Source organism: Chrysochloris asiatica, unplaced genomic scaffold, assembly GCF_000296735.1.
Source record: "Chrysochloris asiatica unplaced genomic scaffold, ChrAsi1.0 scaffold00062, whole genome shotgun sequence".
Taxonomy (NCBI): domain Eukaryota; kingdom Metazoa; phylum Chordata; class Mammalia; order Afrosoricida; family Chrysochloridae; genus Chrysochloris; species Chrysochloris asiatica.
Genome location: NW_006408580.1, coordinates 4,418,182 through 4,437,242, shown reverse-complemented (window position 1 = coordinate 4,437,242; position 19,061 = coordinate 4,418,182). Strand labels below are relative to the sequence as shown.

At 38.4% G+C, this 19,061-nt stretch overlaps 1 protein-coding gene across 9 annotated transcripts in view; it reads left to right on the top strand.

The window, feature by feature from the left end:
* Positions 1–19,061, top strand: part of KDM6A (lysine (K)-specific demethylase 6A) — a 298,541-nt gene that overhangs the window by 144,862 nt on the left and 134,618 nt on the right. For all 9 annotated transcript variants that reach the window (XM_006864247.1, XM_006864249.1, XM_006864243.1 and 6 more), the window contains exon 5: positions 13,585–13,643. In XM_006864247.1, coding sequence (XP_006864309.1) covers positions 13,585–13,643 — 59 coding nt within the window. The remainder of the gene's footprint in view (positions 1–13,584; positions 13,644–19,061) is intronic.

Genomic DNA, 19,061 nt, shown 5'->3' with positions numbered 1-19,061 from the left:
CCCTAACCCATGGCAGCTATTAATCTACTTTCTGGCTTCTGTGCATTTGCCTATTCTAGATATTTCATATAAGTGGAATCGTGCCATATTTGCCTTTTTATGTCTGACTTACTTCCCTCAGCATAATGTTTCCAAGGTTCATCTGTGTTGTAGCATCTATCAGAATTTCATTTCTCTTCATGACTGAATTATTCCATTGTTTATACCATGTTTTGTTTATTCATCTACTGATAGACACTTGGGTGTCTGTAGTCCTTAATAGGTAAGTATCTGTTTGAATAAGTCTCTATTTTTAAGTCTTATGTATATGCTTAGGCATAGATCTGCTATGTCATATGCTAATTTTGTTTAACCTTTTTAGGAACTTTCACTTACTCACTGTGTCATTTTGAATTTCCACCAGCAGTATACAAGGCACAGTGTATATAAGGGTTCTAATTTTTTCCAGTGTACAAGATACAATGTATAAAATTTCTAATCCTCTGAAACACTTTTTATTTTCTTTCTCTCAAATAAAAATGATCAATTGGAACCATGTAATAGGAAATATAACTGTATAAGAACATGTGCAAAAACCATGTGGGAGTCAGACTTCACAAGAGGTAACGCGAAGCAAAGTCAATATCAACCCAAGGCTGATAATTTCTGTGAAGTAGAGGTCAGACATGCCTCCACCCTATAATATTCTTTACACCAGCATTACTCCCACAGCACTCTGCTTTACATGTGGGTTCTGTAATGCATTGTGCTGGCCTCACAGAACTCATAACTATGCTCATGATTATGTGGTTTATTAGCGGTACAATTCAGAGAAAGATTCAGGAACAGCAGTTCTCCAATCAGGCATGCCTCAAGCTTGTCTTCCAGCCTCTCAGCCATGTGGCCCCTTGGCCTCTGTCCTACTTGGGCAAGGGTTATGAAGGTTTTTTACCCAGTCTTTGAATGCCCAAAGGGCACATTATGCAAGAACAAGGATTCTACCTTCCCCCACGAACTCTGAACTCCCTTTCAGAAGCTTGTAAGCTAGTCACTTCGTGCCTATATGGAACCCCCATTTTAGGTAGCCAGTGTCTAAGTTGCCTGTCCCTATCAACCCTATATACACAGGAGATACGCTTGATCCTTGATGTGAAGACACCTTCCCTTTCAGTCGGTATTTTGAGCTACTATATCCATTAGTGAGCTCTGGTAAACGTAGTGGTTACAAATCGCGCTTCGAACCTTAAAGTCAGCAGTTTGAAACTACCAGCCGCTCTGCGGGAGAAAGATGAAGCTTTCTGCTCCTGTAAAGATTACAGCCTTGGAAACCCTGTACAGGGTCTCTGTGGGTCGGAACTGACTCAAAGGCGCTTAACAACAACAACACATCCATTAGTATAAGTCATGTTCATCAAAATTTTTTTTTTTTTTTAATCTTCTTCTGGTGAAGTTCTGATCATGGAGCCATCAAAGCTATCTATGAGGTCAAGTTGGCTGATTGTGTTGTTTAGTTCCTCTGTGTCGTTGTCGAGTTTCTTTCTGGTTCTGTCCTTTTTAGAAAGTTATGTATTGAAATCTCCCACTATTATCGTAGATTTGTCTGTTGCTTTCTTTAAATGTATCAGAGGAGCTCTCCCACTGCAGAAGTCTGACCGATCCTCGGTAAAGTGTGGACACTCTTTTTTTCTCTCTGTTCATTAGTCTCTGGCTGTCTGTGTACCTCCACTCTGGTGACTGTAGGGGGGTGCTTGAGTGATTAGACACCTCCCCATCCCCGGAGCCTTTGTGATTCCTGATTAAATCCCCCCCGCCTTTTCTTTCTTTTTACTAGACCCCTGCCAAAGATGATTACTGATGTTTGTGGGATGCTGAGTTATGTAGCTACAATCAAATTGATATTTTATCCAGAGATAGGCACCATTTTAATAATATCTTGATAATCTCATCCTTTAGAAACTAATTAGTTATACTTAATTATGTCCTGATGTTGCCTGTAGGATAAGCCCTGGACTGCTAACCACAAGGTTGGCTGTTCAAACCCACCAGCTGCTCTTGGAAACCTTATACTGAGTTGATATGAGTCGAAACCGACTCAACAGCATCAACAACAGCATGAGTAAGAACCGACTCAATAGCACTTAGCAAAAACAATGAAAAATAATGACCTTTGGCTTAGGCTTGTTTAATAAAAGTTTTAGAAGCTTTAACATATTAGTTACTAACAGTCTCTAAAGTTAATCCTCCTCTCCCTTTGTCTTGGAAAGAGTTGCCTTGCTATATTGCTGTTAAAATTTGCTTTATAACTTGCTATAAAGTTCTAAACTTTGCTTCAAAATAGAAAATAGCCCTTTCCTCAAAGGAATAGTAGTGTTTAGATTTTAAACTTATTGAGATTTTACTATTTTTATGCTCATTTTCCTTTAAGATTTTGAAATGTCCTAAGTACCACTCCAGGCCTGGCCCAGTTGAGTTTTTACACAGGGCTGCTAATTATCTATCCGGTGAAAATGACATACAAATCAGGAGAAAGACAAGGAAGGGAGACACTTATGCAAGGAAAAACAAAAGCTTTCCTAGAAGCCACATGGTCAAAATCTGTTTGGCTGACTTGCTAAAACTGTGTCACATTGCCAGCTTTTTCTCACTGGATTGTGTCCAGGAAGAAAAGGAGTTTTCAGCCAACCAACGATGTCTTCCATGGGATTTCATAGGCAGATTTAAGAATATTTGGCGTGTGGGGGGGTCTGACATAAGGTTGCTAACTTTACTTCATCTTTGGTTGTTCTAAAGCTCACTCGTTTTGTATAGCTCACTCGTTTTCCACTTTAACGTGGGTATGTTTGTGAAAATAGAAGCAGAGCCTTTAATGCCATTTCCTTTAATCTGGGGAAAGCAAGAGAAGTTGAAGAACAGCAGTAACCTCCCCCATTTCTTGCTGGTTTTTATACCTTCTCCCTGTAGGGTTGTAAGAAATCAAACTTTCAGTGTCTTAATTCCAGAGGATTGCAGATTACTCCCCTCTCACACCTAGAGCCCTGTATTCCTGATTATGGAACATAGGGCATTCAGGAATTTCTCTAAGAGCTATATTGGGGATCAGTGAAAATACCACTGACTGTGGACTCTGGTATTGGTGAATAGCTAGCTTGACACAATAACTTACCTCTAGGTTCAGTATAAGAACTTGGTAATGATTGATCATATAAGAAATTGATGGCGATCACACCAAGTTATAATTTCTCAATTTAGAGTTGTGTTGGGTGCTAAATACGCAGTCTAGGTCAGAGATTACGGAACTTTTTTGGCAAAGGGCTAGAAAGTTTTTTGTTTTTTTTAAATAGAAGGCCAAATAATACACATATAATAAGGTTTAAAGTTGTACAGCCTGGGTAATCCTATGGGCCAGTTTTACACTGTCCTCTTGTTGTAATGTGCCGTGGAGTCGGTTCCAACTCATAGTGACCCTGTACAGGGTTTCTGAGGCTGTAAATCTTTTTGGGAGAAGAAAGCCTCATCTTTCTCCCGCGGAACAGCTGGTAGTTTCAAACTGCTGACCATGAGATTAGCAGCCCGATTCGTAACCACTAGTCGGAATTTGTTCCACAGCAAGTGTGTGTATGTTTGTTTTTTTTTTTTTTTTTGATGAGCCTGGTTAACGTCTACTCAGCTTTGCCCCTGGTAGCTGAAAGCAGTCCCAGGAAATACATAAATAACTATGACATATGATTACTATGTTCCAGTAAAACGTTAGAAAAAACAGGTGGCTTGTGGGATTTGGGAGTCCTGGTGTGACACTGTGCAACTGCACAGTTGGTTTGAACCGCAAGGTTGGTGGTTTAAGCTCATCAGCCGCTTCTCGGAAACCCTATGCAGGGTCGCTATGGTTCGGAACCACAACAGCAAAGCGGAATTTAACCCATAGGACAACCCTTGATTGATTGAGGTTAAATGGTTTGGATTGTTGCAGGGAGTATCTTTTATAAACAGTACATTTCCCAGATATGTGCCTTGGTGGCACAAGGTTAAGACCTTTGACTGCTAACTAAAAGGACAAGAATTCAGACCCACCCAGTGGCTCCACAGGTGGAAAACCTGGTAAAAATGAAAGATTAGAAAACCCTACTCTGTCACATGGGGTCACTATGAGTCAAAAATAGACTTGGTACTCCTATAATTCCTCACAATAGGTTAAAGAATGACCATATTAAATTTAAACTCATTTTCATGACTCTGCCTTTGCTTGAGTCATCCAATTGCATGTTTCTCAATGTAGATTGTATTGACATTTTTGGTGAGGTAGTTTGTTGATATTTTTGGAGGGAATACAAGCATATTAGGGTATATAGCAATTCATGCCTCCAGGTCACTAAAAGTTAGTAACCACTTGCTGACTCCAGCATTTAGATTCCTCTTCCCTTTGCTTTACCATATGCTCCCAATCAAGAACCACTAACCAAAACAATCCAAGGCTTTTTTTTTTTAATTGAATTTTGAAGACTAGAAGTAGTGTTGTTAAGTACCGTGGAGTGGATTCCAATTCACAGTGACCCTGCTCAGGGTTTCTGAGGCTGTAAATCTTTATGGGAGCAGAATGCTTCATCTTTCTCCCGCGCAACCACTGGTAGTTTCAAACTGCCAACCTTGAGGTTAGCAGCCCAATTTGTAACCACTACGCTAAAGACCAGAAGTAGCCTCCACATTTTTCTAAAGATGTGCTATTTAAAGCCACTAGCTGAGACATACTGTTTTTTCTTCTCCTTTCCCAGCTGTCTTTTAGGTACTGTACCCAAGTACAAGAGTAAGCCAAAAAGTATTTCTGTAGAATCATAGAAATCTTTATTAAACAAAAGTATGAAATGTGAAGCTATTGCTTCTTGGCATATCCTCTGTGTAGGTCTATACACGTCTGAAGATGCTCTTATCATCTCTTAACCTTTCCCTGAAGAATTCTGTGTGTTTGATTTGCACCGTGTCAAAAAGGCAGTTTTGGCATCCTCGAGAGACTGAAATTGTGATTAAAAAAAAAATGTTCTTTGAATTTTGGGAACAAAAATAAATTTAAAGGGGCAGGATCAGTGCTGGTATTCTCATAGGACAGCCCTTGATACCTTCAAAGAATAAGCAGGTGCATTTTCTTGCTGGGAAAATATTCCTTGGCCTTTTTCTCACCAATGCAGTTTTTAGTTTTCTATAAACGTCTTCGTAAGAAGTCCCTTTGATTGTCCTGTGTCCTTTGAGAAAATCTATCAAGATTACCCCCTTTAGAATCTCAAAACAATCTCCATAACCTTCTGAGTTGACCTCTCTCTGCCTTGACTTGAATTGGCTCCGCAGATCCCTTAGGAAGCTGCTGTTTTGATAGGACTTTTTTTTTTTTTTTTTTTAAATAAGGTCCTCTAATGAGACTGAGTCAAGTAAATTATTGAAGTAATTTGTTGGCAGCTATGCACTGATTGCAGAGACATGTTTAAACACTTTTGGTGGTGCATGTAACTGGAACCCTACTAACAATTTGTTTAGATTTACCCTTATATATACTACATTTTGTTTATCCAGTCATCTGCTGATGGACACTTGGGTTGTTTCTATCCTTTGGCTATTGTGAGTAGTGCAGTAAACATTGCTTGGGTCCCTTCTTTCAAGTAAGAGACTTTTTGGTATGTAATGATTTTCCATACTAAAACTTGTTCTAGAAGTATATTGTGCGTTTTCTTTGAATTCTAACTACCGTTCTTTACTGAAAACTGTTTTCTAAATATATATTAAAATGTAATAGATAAAATAATTAAATCCTGTTAGTTTCCTATTTTTAAATGAGGAAATTATATGCTCTAAAAGTATTCACAGAATTGGGGGTTCATAAAAGTTTCCGATAATCTTTTCAAAAGGTCTGATTTGGTTGCTGCCCCCTCTTCCTTCTCCCAGCCCCCAGAAAAAGTTGAGTGCTTACTAGGTACCATAGAGAGTACTCTCAAGGATTTAGCAAGCCAGACTGACAAAAATAGCTTTCTCTGTTTTCAAGAAATATGTTATTTTCTAAGGACAAAACTAAACAAAACACAGATATTCTGAACACAGTAGGTAGTTCAGTGCAATAAAATATTCAGCTAATGAAGTAAAAAATTAAAAGACATGGCTCCTTTTACTGAAGGTAGAGAGCATGGCTTGAATAACAGTAGATAACATCTTTTAGCAATTTTGGTGCTCAGGTATAAGGTAGCATGGGTTGTAGTGGAAAAACAGTTTTATTGAGGGGCATTTGCTGTATACTCCCATTGGCCTTACTTTTTTCATGCTTCATCCTTTCTCTATTTAGGAATTCCCCCCACCCCCCACCCATCCCCCACACACACTTCTGCCACTCTGTAAATTCTATCAATTATCCATGATCCGCTTTAAGTACCATCTTTTTTGTGAAGCTTAGAACTGCTTCTCTGTCTCCAACTAGAGGTGATTTTCCTCACCCCTGAATTTGCCCTTAGTGAAATACCTCTATCATGTGACATTATTATATAATAGTAAAACTTAATTTTGTGCAGAACACTAATATTTGTGTCTCCTTTTAAAGGTTCTGACTGCTATGAAATAGAGGTTGTTCTTGTGTACCATTTAGTCATTGCCAATACACAGTGACACTATGTTGTTAGTTAAAAACTTAAGTGCTGTGGAGTTGGATTCGACATATAGTGACACTGTATAAGGTTTTTGAGGAGCAACTGGTGAGTTTGAACTGACAACCTTTTGTTTCAAATGGACTTTGCAGTCTAGTGCTTTGTCCTACAGCACTACAGGACAGAGTAATACTGCCTCATAGGACTTCTAAGGTTGTAAATCTTTAAGGAAGCAGACTGCTGCATTTTCCCCCCATAGAGTGGCGAGTGGGCTTGAACTACCAACTGTTTGGTTGACAGACAAGTGCTTTAACCACTGTGCAACTGGGGATCCTGGAAAGAATAATTGTTGTTATTGTTGTTAAGTGCTTTCAAGTAGTTTCTAACTCATAGCGACCCTGTATAGGGTTTCTAAAGAGCAGCTGTTGGGTTTGAACTATCAACAAAGTTTGATAGTTCAAACTTCACAGTCCAGTGCTGATCCTACAGCGCCATACCAGGAGTCCTTAATGAGGACAGTGGTGGTGTTACTACGTGCCATCAAGTCGGTTCTGACTTATAGTGACTCAGTGCACAAGAGAATGAAACACTGTTTGATCCTGAACCATCCTCACAGTTATTGCTATGCTTGAGTCCATTGTTGCTGCCACTGTATTATTTCTTCTCCTTGAAGATTTTCTCATTTTCACTGAACTTCTACTTTATCAAGCATGATGGTCATCTTCAGGAATTGGTCCTTCCTGACAACATGTTCAGAGTACCAGAGAGAAAATTTCACTAGCCTGGCTTCTAAGGAGCATTCTGATTGTATTTCTTCCCAGACAGATTTGTTTGTTCTTCTGGCAGTCTGTGGTACTTTTCAATATTCTTCACCAACACTGTAATTCAAATGCATTGATAGGAACCACCACTCCTTCTCTCCCTCACACCCCAGGGTTCTACAATAAGTTGCAGTGTATCACTGAACTCACAAAATGTCATGGAAATGGCTCATGCAATTATGGAACTGGCAGATCCCAAATTAGTAGTTCAGAAGTCAGTCTGGAGGATTTTCCTCACCCATGTAGTCTCAGGAGCTGAGGAACCCAAATTGACAGGTCAGACAACAAGCTAGTGATGCACAAGGCTGCAGAAGCTGGTAAATCAGGTCAGGTGATAGAACACAAGTCCCACAAATTGGAAGTCCAGACAGAAATGAACCAGAATGTAGGTTCCAGAGTAAGAGAGCAAACTTTGTCAAAGCATTCATATATATTTGTACTCAGACCATACTTCCATGGAAAATTAAGAGTAGTGACTTGAGTCTCACACCCTTTACAAAAGTGGGGGCATCCTTAAACCTTAATTCCACCGTAATTTTTACTCCTTGCTATTGTTGTGGCATGATAATGTGCCCTTTATTGAGTACTGCCCTTCTTTCTCAGTTCCTCAGTCCTCTGCTTATGCTAGAATAACTTCCCAAATAATGTTGTTACGTGCCTCGGAGTCAGTTCCGATTCACTGACCCTGTATAGGGTTTCCAAGGAATGGCTGGTGAATTTGAACCTTGTAGTTCAAACTAACTTTGTGTTCCAGTGCATTATCCCACAGTGCCACAGCACTTATTTGGACTCCAACTTGCCAAATAAGTGCTGTGAAATGCAGTGTAAGACAGTATGGAAAAAGCATTTTAGTATTAAAGCTTTTGAAAGTTTACAACGTAAGTTTAAATAAAACTTGTTCTTAAGGATCTGCTTGAAAAGCTTTCTAAAAATAGGGAAAGATTTGCTAAAACAGATTTAGTTTTTGTTTTGTTTTGGTTTGAAGTTTTTATTGTGGATTGAATGAAAGTTTACAGGGCAGATCATCAAGTTTTACATTCGACAAACCTTGTTTCATTACAATGATTATAATCCCTTCCATGTACCATCAGTTAAGAGTATTTCTGTCTATTCACTTTAGCTTTTTTTTTTTTTTTTTAACAAAACAAAACAAAAACAAAAAACACTCAGGCATATATATATAATAATTTACACCTCCAAAGAGCACATTCTGCAAGTCTGCCTCCTGGCCACCAGCTCTTAGTCCCTCTGTTCCCATGAATCTAGAGTCCTGAGCCGCTCCCTCCCACCGTGTCCCCATCTCTACCTCCTTCTCTGGCGTCCCTGCTTCTCTGGATAAGGTCTAGCATTCCGCTTGCACTCTTCTCCCTTCATGGTCCTAGGGTCCTCTGTTTCTGGACTATAAGATTAATCACGCCCATGTTTTTGTTACAAAATTTCTACCTTTACAATTGTGACAGTCGCAATTAGTCATGATAACATTTATTCACTATTGAATCATACGAAATCTTATCCCCATCTCTTTTCACCAGATGCATCTAGACAAGATGAAAACTATTCAGTGAGGACTTTTTATTCCCCCCGCCCCCCACTCTTAAACTAAACTCCCTCGTCAAAACTTGTAAGCCAGTCACTTCATGCCTTTATTGCCCCCTCATTTTAGGTAGCCAGTGTCTAAGTTGCCTATCCCTATCTACCCTGTCTACCAAGGGGATCGCATTGATACTACCTCCATGAATATAGGTCAGGTTGATCAAATTTTAGCAATTTACCCTTGTTTCCTTTATAAAAAAAATTTTTTTGTAATCGTCCTCTAGTTGAGTTCTGATTATCAAGCCATTGAGGCTAGATCAAATGGGGTACTGTCTGTCTGCAAGTTTGGGTGTTCTTGTGCATCTCCCCTCACTTCATATCAACTGGATGCTTCACTCTCAGCTCTAGCCCTCTGTGGCTATGTCCTTGTCCATGGGCTCAAGTGTCCCCAGGTCTCACCACACTTTGGACCAGCCAGACCTTCCTCTTCCATCTCTCATCTCCAGGTCAACAGGAGTCAGTAGACTGTGGTTGAACTCAGCCCATTTCTTCATTGCTGCCTTTCCCCCTCTTCGACTCACCAGTAGACCAGTGTGGTCATCAGCAAGTTTACATGCCTGTTCGTGTGTCCCTTTTAGTTTTAGTCTTAGAGGGGAGTTTGTCCTGAAGGAACGTGATGGCTTCCCGGCAAACAGCTTGCTTATTCTTGTAGTAGCCAGTCATGCTGACATGTTTATTTTGGTTTTTCCTCATGATCTTTCTATGAAGATGTATCTTCTGTTGCTCTAGCTGTTCCATGCTGTTCTGCTTGTCCTTGCTAGTGGAAATGTCCTATGTCATAAGGTTCTGGATGGGACTCAGGATTCTACCTGCGGTCCTATACACTACAAAGGCTCTGCAATGGGCCTATTTCACTGGGCAAATTGTAGAACCCCTTTTAGGTATGCCAGTCAGTTATAGGCTGAAGATGGGCTTACAAGTTTTCTGTAATCATTTGTCCCAACATTTCCTTTCTATCCCAGTCAAGTGTCTATTTTACAATAGTATGCAAGGGAAACCAATATTCATAAGATAACCATTTTTGTATTATTTCCCCTCTTCAAACTATGCCTAGCTCCCTATATCACAGAGCCCTGTTGTTCCAAGGTTGAGCATGCATCACTATTTAAGTCTGTCCCACTTAGGCCATGCAAACCTATCTTACTGTTCCCCTATCTATCTTGTTGTTCTGTCTCCTCCCCCTTTTTGTATTACCCATCCCAACACCCAAACTAAACCCCCCACCCCTACACCACTGTTGTGGTTACCTTATATTCCATTAACTCTTCCCTCTGTTTAAGACAGTCTATTTTATCCTGTAATCTACCTGACCTTCTCACCCCCTGGATCTCTGTTCCTTTGTGTTTACCTTCTTTCACATTGTAATTGTTTTGATCATAGACTGACCTCCCAGATCCTCTGTTCTTATAATTTTATTATGTTCTTGCCTCTTCTGTTTGTCGATTGATTTCAGAGTGATGCTGTCACGTATGTCATTCTCTGGTTGTTGTGTGTTCTTGTTGGCTCTCAGTCCACAGAACTTCCTTTAGGATGTTTTTCATTAGCAGGGCTTGCTTTGGCAAAATCCCTTAACTTCTGTTTATCCTGGAATGTTTTGATTACACCATCATATTTGATTGATAGCTTTGCTGGATAAAGGATTCCTGGTTGGCAGTTCTTTTCTTTCAGGGTTTTATATATGTCTCCCCATTGCCTTCTTGCCTGCATGGTTTCTGTTGACAGATCTTAGCTTAATCTGATTTGCTTGCCTTTATATGTTACATTCTCTTTTCCCTAGCTGCTTGCAGGATTCTGTCCTTATCTTTGATTTTGGAGAGATTGATTATTATATGTCTTGGTGATTGTCTTTTAGGGTCTATCCTTCCTGGGGTTCGTTGAGCTTCTTGAATGCTTATCTTTTTTGCTTTTCAGGATGTTAGGGAAATTTTCTTCCAGAAGCTCTTCAACTATCTCCTCTGTGGACTTGTGTGATTTTTCCTGTTATGAAATGCCAATAATTCTTAAGTTACTCGTCTTTATGTTGTCCAACATGAATCTTAGGCCTTCTTCAGACTTTTTTATCCTTTTTTTGTGCTTGGTCTTCTATCTTAATAGTTTTGAGAGATTTATCTTCTAGCTCACTAGTTCTGGCTTCTATCTCTTCAATTCTACTCGATTGCCCTTTCAGTATATTGTCCATTTCTGATATTCTATTATTAATCATTTGGACCTCTTTCTGAAGGTTTTGAATTGTTTACAATGCTGTATCTATCTTATTTGATTGTTCATGTAGCGCTTTCCTGACTTCATCTTTATTTTTCTCAACTCTATTTTGTAGTGTTTTGATACATTTTATAATAATTTTTTAGGAATTCCTTCTCAGGCATTTTCAAAGCCTGCCCATCTTCCTTCTAGCTCGTTTGCCTCAGTCACTTTATCTCGTTTCTGGACATGTGCAGATATGGTCATCTGCTTCTGTTTTTTGGGCATATTCAGGAGTTATCTGTGGCCTTAATATTTATATGAGTGTATATTTTGGTATTTTTTATGCTTTCTGATTGCCTCCAGGTAGATGTGATCAGGAGATAGGCTTCCCTTTTCACTCTTCTTCTTGAGAAATTTCAAGATGCCACTGTTGGTTGTGATGCAACTCAGAATTTAATTTTCAGCTGATTTTCTTTTTATTCTGCCTATCCCTGTCCACAGTCCCCATTAGGCCTTTTTCCTAGTGATAAACAGTTCAGGGCCTTCTGTGGCTGTTTTACACTGCCGTTTGGTTTTAAGTGGAAACTGTCCCTTTAAATTACAAGGAGGGTAGTAGAACCCTCCAGGGGTGGGGTGCCCACTCACACCCCTTTTAGTCACCTGAATGGAGGTGCGCATCCAGCGAGAGACCAATGAACAGATAACAACAAAAAAAGTTTCCACACCCTTATCTCCGCAATTCTGTCAGGAGTCTATGGCTGCTCTAATCCTTCCCCCACTTGATCTCTCCCAAGATGGCGGCTCTGGAAGCAGATGAGCGTCTTGGATTAGAAAGCAATGGATTTCTTGCTTCTGCTACAAATTCCTCTAGTTGTAAGCCTTCCAAGTGTCTAAATAATTCCTTTATATGTGGTTCAGAGTTCTGGCACCATCCCCTGAGCCTGCTTGGTCCATCCGGTATTCTGTGTTTTTCCTGACAGAGCTCCTCACTGCACTTCTACCTGATCTGCCATCTTGTTTGTTCTCCATTTTTTGTTTATTTTTTTAAAAATTGTTATTGTTACAACACATAGTTACGCAAATGTTTGCACTTTTTGACAGAAGGAAATAGCTAGTTCTTTCTTATTTGGAGGCCAGAAGTCAAAGTGAGTCAGGATTAAGTGTTGGTATCTTTCTAATTGTGCTGCAAAATGGAAGCAGCTACAAAAGAGGGAACAAATCCCTACAGCAAGGCTCATTCCCACCCCCTCCATACACAGAGTAGACAGGGATGGGCAACTTAGACATTGGCTACCCAAAATGGGTGGCCTACAAAGGCAAGAAGTGACTGGCTTACAAGCTTTCAAGAGGGAAGCTAGATTCATAGGGCATGGAGGAAGGTAGAATCTCCACTGAGTAGTATACAATCTGTTTAGGCGACGCTGGTGACATAAAATCCGGATGGATTTCTTGGGCTACAATAGTGTGAATAATTGTTATCTGGACTGCTTGTTGAGGGATGGAATTGTAAAGGTAGACGTTTTTTAGCAAGGAAGGGAATGATTAACTTTTCAGCCTAAGAGCAGAGGTCCCTGGGACCTTCAAGGGAGAAGAGCGGGACCCTACCCAGAGAAGCATTGATGGCCTCAAATGGAAGCAGAGACGAGATGATGACATGGAGAGATGGAGCTGTTGGGAACTTTAGACACAGAGAGGGAGAGGGGCTGTGTGCTGATGACCAGGGGGCATGATTGTAGTGTATACCCTTTGGATGGTTGATGATGCATGGAGGGGATTGTAACCATAGCAATGAAATGATATACTATAGGATGAATGTAAAACGAATGTTCTCCCATTTAAACGATCACATAATTCACAATAAAACATTAAGAAAAAAAAATGGAAGCAGCTAGATGGAGGTTTGACATGTGGTTTATAATTTTTTTAATTAAAAAATTTTAATACTAAAATTTGTTAGAAGTTTATAATTTACATTACATACGTCCTATGAATTCTAGCTACTTTCCAACTGTACTGAACATAAAATGATTTCCAGTCCAAAGAGCAGAGAGAACTAGAGAAAGAATATAGATGAACAACAAGAAAATAGGATAATATATATTCTGAGCATTTTCTTATCCCTGAATAATACATTTTTGTTTTTTATTTGCTTCATAGAATTCTGCTAGTAGATGTTTGATTTTAGGACAAGCTTGATTAAAAAGAAACCAGGATTATCTTTCTAAGTTGATAGAATTCTATGCCATCTGCTGACTCATGATTGTAATTTTACTATATTGTCCTGAATGATAATTTAAAAACTTAAAACATCTTAGGCACTATAGTGTGTATTGGTAAACATCACATGTATTAGAAATAAATGCTTTTCCTAAAAGTTTCCTTTTCTCTTTTTACAGAATGCTGCCTTTTTATATGGTCTTGGTTTGGTCTACTTCCATTACAATGCATTTCAGTGGTAAGTTGACATAAAACTAATAATGCCAGCTGTTTCCAGTAAATGGCTTATTTATGTCTTTGTGTATGGGTGGGGTTGTGTGTATGTGTGATAAACATGTAAAATATTTTAATGTCAGTAAGCGTACCTTTTTCAACAGTAGAGTTTTAAATAATTAGATTGTTCCTTCAGAGGTATTGACCCACCTTAGGTTTTTAGTCTTCTGTATGTTTCTAAATAATCTGCTATAAGATTCTAGTTAAAGAAAGAGTAGATTAGAGATTGTTTTGCAACTTCTCAGCCACTCATGTGAAGTAGGACCAACCCAGGCTATTTGAATTGGGAAATGACTATGCTTTTCATTTAAAATCTCAAGATCTGTGGGTGAGTGATCTATGATTACCAGTAATTTTACCTTTTCAGAATTGAAGACAAGATTGACCACTGTCTGCCTTCCTTCCCCCATACCATACACACCTGCTAATACTTTTCAATTTATAATATTAGGAACTCTCAATTCTCTCTTGTATAAAATTGGAATAATGGTACTGTCTTCAGAATCAGAGATGCTAAATAAACTATAATGTGTAGGGCCCTGCCTTAATGGCTTGTTGCTCCATTGTTTTTGTTTTTACCAGACAAGACAATGCCATACTGTAATGAAAAAAACAAAACACAGAATTTGGAGTTGAAAGGACAGTTTTCTGGTATCCAGTGCTACCATTTAGTTTGATCTTCAGTTGAATACCGTCCTTAGGTCTGTTTCCTCATTTGTTTGATTCAAAAACAAGTATATTGCAGATCACATACTTCTTCTATTTAATATAATTATTTTGTTAGAGTCGTTCTGTTCCCTATAACTTCAAGCTGAGTAAATGCTGTGAGAGTCCAAAGGATGGTGATGCAGTGTTTATCCAAATGTTACAAGCCTGTCTTATGTCTGCTAGCCACTCTATTTATCACAGAGCCTTTCAATATATATTTGCAGTGATTTGAAATTGTTTCCCTAAATATGGCCCTTTAGACATAAATGAGTTTTCCTAGTGTCTTTTCTTCTGTCTCTGGTTTTGGAACTGTTTGGTTTTGATCATTTATTGAAGAATTGCCTTTTTAGAGACTTCTTGTGTGGATGTATATATAGTCTTGTGATCATTCATTTCACTAATTTTCTTTGTAAATTTTACAAAGCTGTGATTGATCTGTATAAAGGTTTTTCCCTCTTAAATTATCCATTACATTAAAGCAAGCTTGACTTACGCCTTCTGACTTCGTATTCAGTACATCATATTTAAATCTTAGAATAGATATAAGACTTTTAAATCTCTTTAAGCTTCTCAAAGATACGATTATAGAAGTTTTAGTTCTGAATTTTGAAAACCAGAAATAGTTTTACTCATTAATTTTGTAGCTGGGGGAAGTGAGGTATGTGTGCATGCATGTCAGCAGGTATGTGCATGTATTTAACTCAGTTTTACATAACTGTTTAATTAGTAGCAGAATAGACTTATGCTCAGATTCCCTAATCTGATAGTTTTCCTATTTACTGCGCCTCCAAGTCGTGATGTTTGAAAGGTGGTTATATTTTAATCTGTTTTTGTCATTATTCTCCTTGGAGCATTGAAGTAGTTTTTATAGTCAGACAGAAATAATTTAGGTGAAGTCTAGGCAAGGAACTCTACACTGTATGAATGAACATGTATACCCCATACTCTCTAATTTTGGCATACTTGTGAGCTCCCTATATAATTAAGATAGGAACATAAAATCAGTAGTGAAGTGAAGCCATCATCAATTCCAAATATTGATTCCTGTACTGTGTATGTAAGTATGTTGTGTTAGGAGGCCTGGTAACTATGGAAAATTATTACACTGTTCAATTCAGTTGACCTAAGAAAAGATATTGAATGGTATAAAATGTCTGAGTTAATTGGTGTCTTCTGCTCTGTTGATCCTGTCCTGTCCTGATCATTTTCTCATGTCCTGAATTTTACCTGCCTATGTGATTTCTCTCTTGCTGTACAGGTGTTTTTTTCCCCACATACTCTTTACCTCAAATTTCTCATTTAACTTACCTTACTATTTCTTGAACAGCCACAAAATTAGGAGGCATAGAGTAGTTGCTTGATTTTAGAGTACAGCCGTAGTTGTACTCTTAATTGTGTTCTTTTTTGCCACTCAGGTTGTAGTAACATTCCCTTGAAAACATCTTAAACGCTTTTTGCATGTGAGACTTTGTTCATGCCTTTTACTCTACTTGGTCTACCTTTCCTTCCATCTTTACCTTTTAAAATCTTAGCAGTGTGTCTCATTAATTGTTTCTGTTTCCTTTAGAAAGAAACTTTACATTTCCTCATATATACACATATGTATACATATATATACACACGTTATTACTGATTTACAGGTAGTAGATTCTCCCTTTTATTAGGGTTAAATTTTGTGGAACTGACTCATCAATCTCTTTGGTTATTTCTGAGGGAATTCTCCAGACTCAGCCTTATTAGGTCTTGTTGTTGTTGTTATGTGCTGTGGAGTCGGTTCCGACTCATAGCGACCCTGTACAGGGTTTCCGAGGCTGTAAATCTTTACGGGAGCAGAAAGCCTCATCTTTCTCCTGCGGAACAGCTGGTAGTTTCGAACTGCTGACCTTGCGGTTCGCAGCCCGATTCATAACCACTACGCTACTTTCAGTGTTGGGGTGGGGGGGTGTGGAGCCAATGATGCACACTGCAGTATGCACTCTTTGTTTCAGTAGCGAGTTTTTAAAGTATTTTGAAAATTATAAATATTTCCTGACATTGTATCATGAAATTATTTTGTAGATTTTGGCAACTAGTTTTCATGTTCTAAAATTCTGTCAATTAGAATTCTGAAATCAGCAGAAATTTTATGTGTTGGTGTTTCAGTCTACCCTGTGCTTCAGAGATCATGTTCTGACTGTTTATCAAGGTACAGGAAGAAGTAAAATGATGATCCAAGATTAGAGTGTATTCAGAATGGTACCCATCTCTCCTATGCTCTCCCTTTCCCCCAGTTTCTCTCTCGCTTTTTTATTTTATTTTTTTAAATACCATGAGTGGGGAAAACTGAAGAAGCACACAGGATAGAAAGATGGGTACATTTGAAAGAGGAAATGAACTTAGATGTTTGATATATTTTGTGTTAGAGAGGAGGAACTGACTAGGAAAGAGATTGTGGGGAAACCCTCCTCCCCTAAACAAGAAATCCAAACAGCTAACTGTCAAAGTAATGTCAAAGTAATGACATCAGCAAATAGCTGTTAAACTCAATCCTTATTGGATTACTTTAAATAAAAATAAAGATTCTAGACCATATTTCTAGACTTACTAAACTAGACACAGTACACCAATGGGTAGAGAATAAAATTATTTGATTATACAGTGGATTTGACTTCTAGCCGATGTTAAATAGTAGTTGGTTTTGCGTTTGGGTGGTGAATCTTGAAGGTAATGGATTTAGAGTGAAATAGAAGAATGTAAATATTCTAAGTCAGAGCATAGTGGAGAAGCAGTGCCCCTAAGAGGGCAGTATTTCTGTAAAGACATTCCTGAGATTAAGCCAGTTCACAGCTGAGGAGAAACAAACTCTAGGGCATAACTGAGAATGGTACATCTTAAATGTAACATAGATTTGATTTATAGTATTGACATAATTAGGCAACCACAGGAACCTCATATTTGAGGAAATAATATGCAAGCCAGAACAGAGTAAGGAAAGCTCTTAAGGAGTGTGTTTCAGTAATGTAGTGATAAGGTATTGAAGACTGAGTTTAATAAGAGATACTGAATATGAAGTGAACCTTGGGGCAGGAAAATGTGATGAATATGAATATATATCTTTCACACATATATAGCCTCATCACTGGCGGTTTTATTAGTCATTGAAAAGCAAACATAGTATGGCCCATGCCTAGTATATTTTGGAGCATGTACTGTTGCTTACTGATTAAAGAACCCATGTTTCTTTGCACCTTTGTGATATTGTCAACTAAGTGGATGCCTATACTAAAGGGACTTATGCAGTAAAACATATCCATCGTTTGTAGCATTAGGGAAAAGCCTGGAAATAGAAACAAAGAAACAGTAGGAAATATTTCTTCTGAGGGGGGAATTGTCATTGATGCTCTATTCTCCTTCCTTCCCCTCTCCCTCATTCACCCTTTCTTGTATCTTTTTTATTTCCTAGCTTTTCTCTTTCTCCTTTTTTCCCCTGTCTTCCACTTGTATTATTTTTCTTTCACGTTTTTGACCGAGACCTGCCTGGGTGTTTTATTGACATATATGGGCATTGCTTAGCTCTGACCCATTCCAGTAGAAATTTTTCTGATTTATATCATAAACTAAGGTTAATTAGGACTTTATGAAATATTATTGAACACATTAGAGAAAACAGTAGAAATTCAGTTGGATAGGAACAGAACCGTAGAAGTCTTTCTATTCTATATCTGCCATTATAACATTTTGACAAGTTTCAGTAATGAGCTTGTATTTTTGTCTCTGCCACATAAAAATAATTAGCTTTCATCATTTGGTTCCAAAGTCATTGTTCATATTTAAAAAAATTAATGTTTGAAAATAAATTTTAATTAATCCTTAATCTAAAGTCACTTAGAGTGGCTTTGTAGTCTAATGTTATGCTTTATTGTTTTCTATAAAAACCTTTTTATGATTGCAAAGTTTAACATATTTAAATAAGAATACATATAACTTAAGTGCACATCATGTAACCATTAACCTGGATGCAGAAAGAAAACATGGCTTAAAAAGCCCTTGCCATATACCCTTTCCTAGTCATACCATAATATGTTTTAATCAGCATCATTTGTTTTATTGATGCAGGTGTTCTGTCATACCTCCTCCAAACATGTGTGCTGCCCTCCCACCCCCCACAAATATGCATACACTAAATTTCCCCTTCTATGGCCCTGTGGGATAAAGCACTGGAACACAGTTTGAATCACAAGGTCAGTTTGAATCATAAGGTCGGCAGTTCAAGCTCAGCAGCCCCTCCTTAGAAATCTTAAACAGGGTTTCTGTGAGTCGGAGTGGACTCAATTGCACTTAACAACAGCAACAACATTAAAAGATTATAGCATTAGACAGGACTCAAGGAATACAGGTTGTACCTACTCCTATGAGATAGTTTTGAGAGAAGTACAAAGACCACCTCTTAGCAGTATGTGGATGAATATCTTAAACTTTGTAGAGAAATGCTTGTAGAGAGAAATTGGAAATTACCTTTGAATGCCTTTGGTGGTTTGTCCCAATTCTTTCTTGTCAGTCTTTTTACTCCCCTGTTGTTGTTGTTAAGTGCCGTCGAGTCGGTTCCGACCCATAGCGACCTTGTACAGGGTTTCCGAGGGTGTAAATCTTTACGGGAGTAGAAAGCCTCATCTTTCTCCCGCGGAGCGGCTGGTAG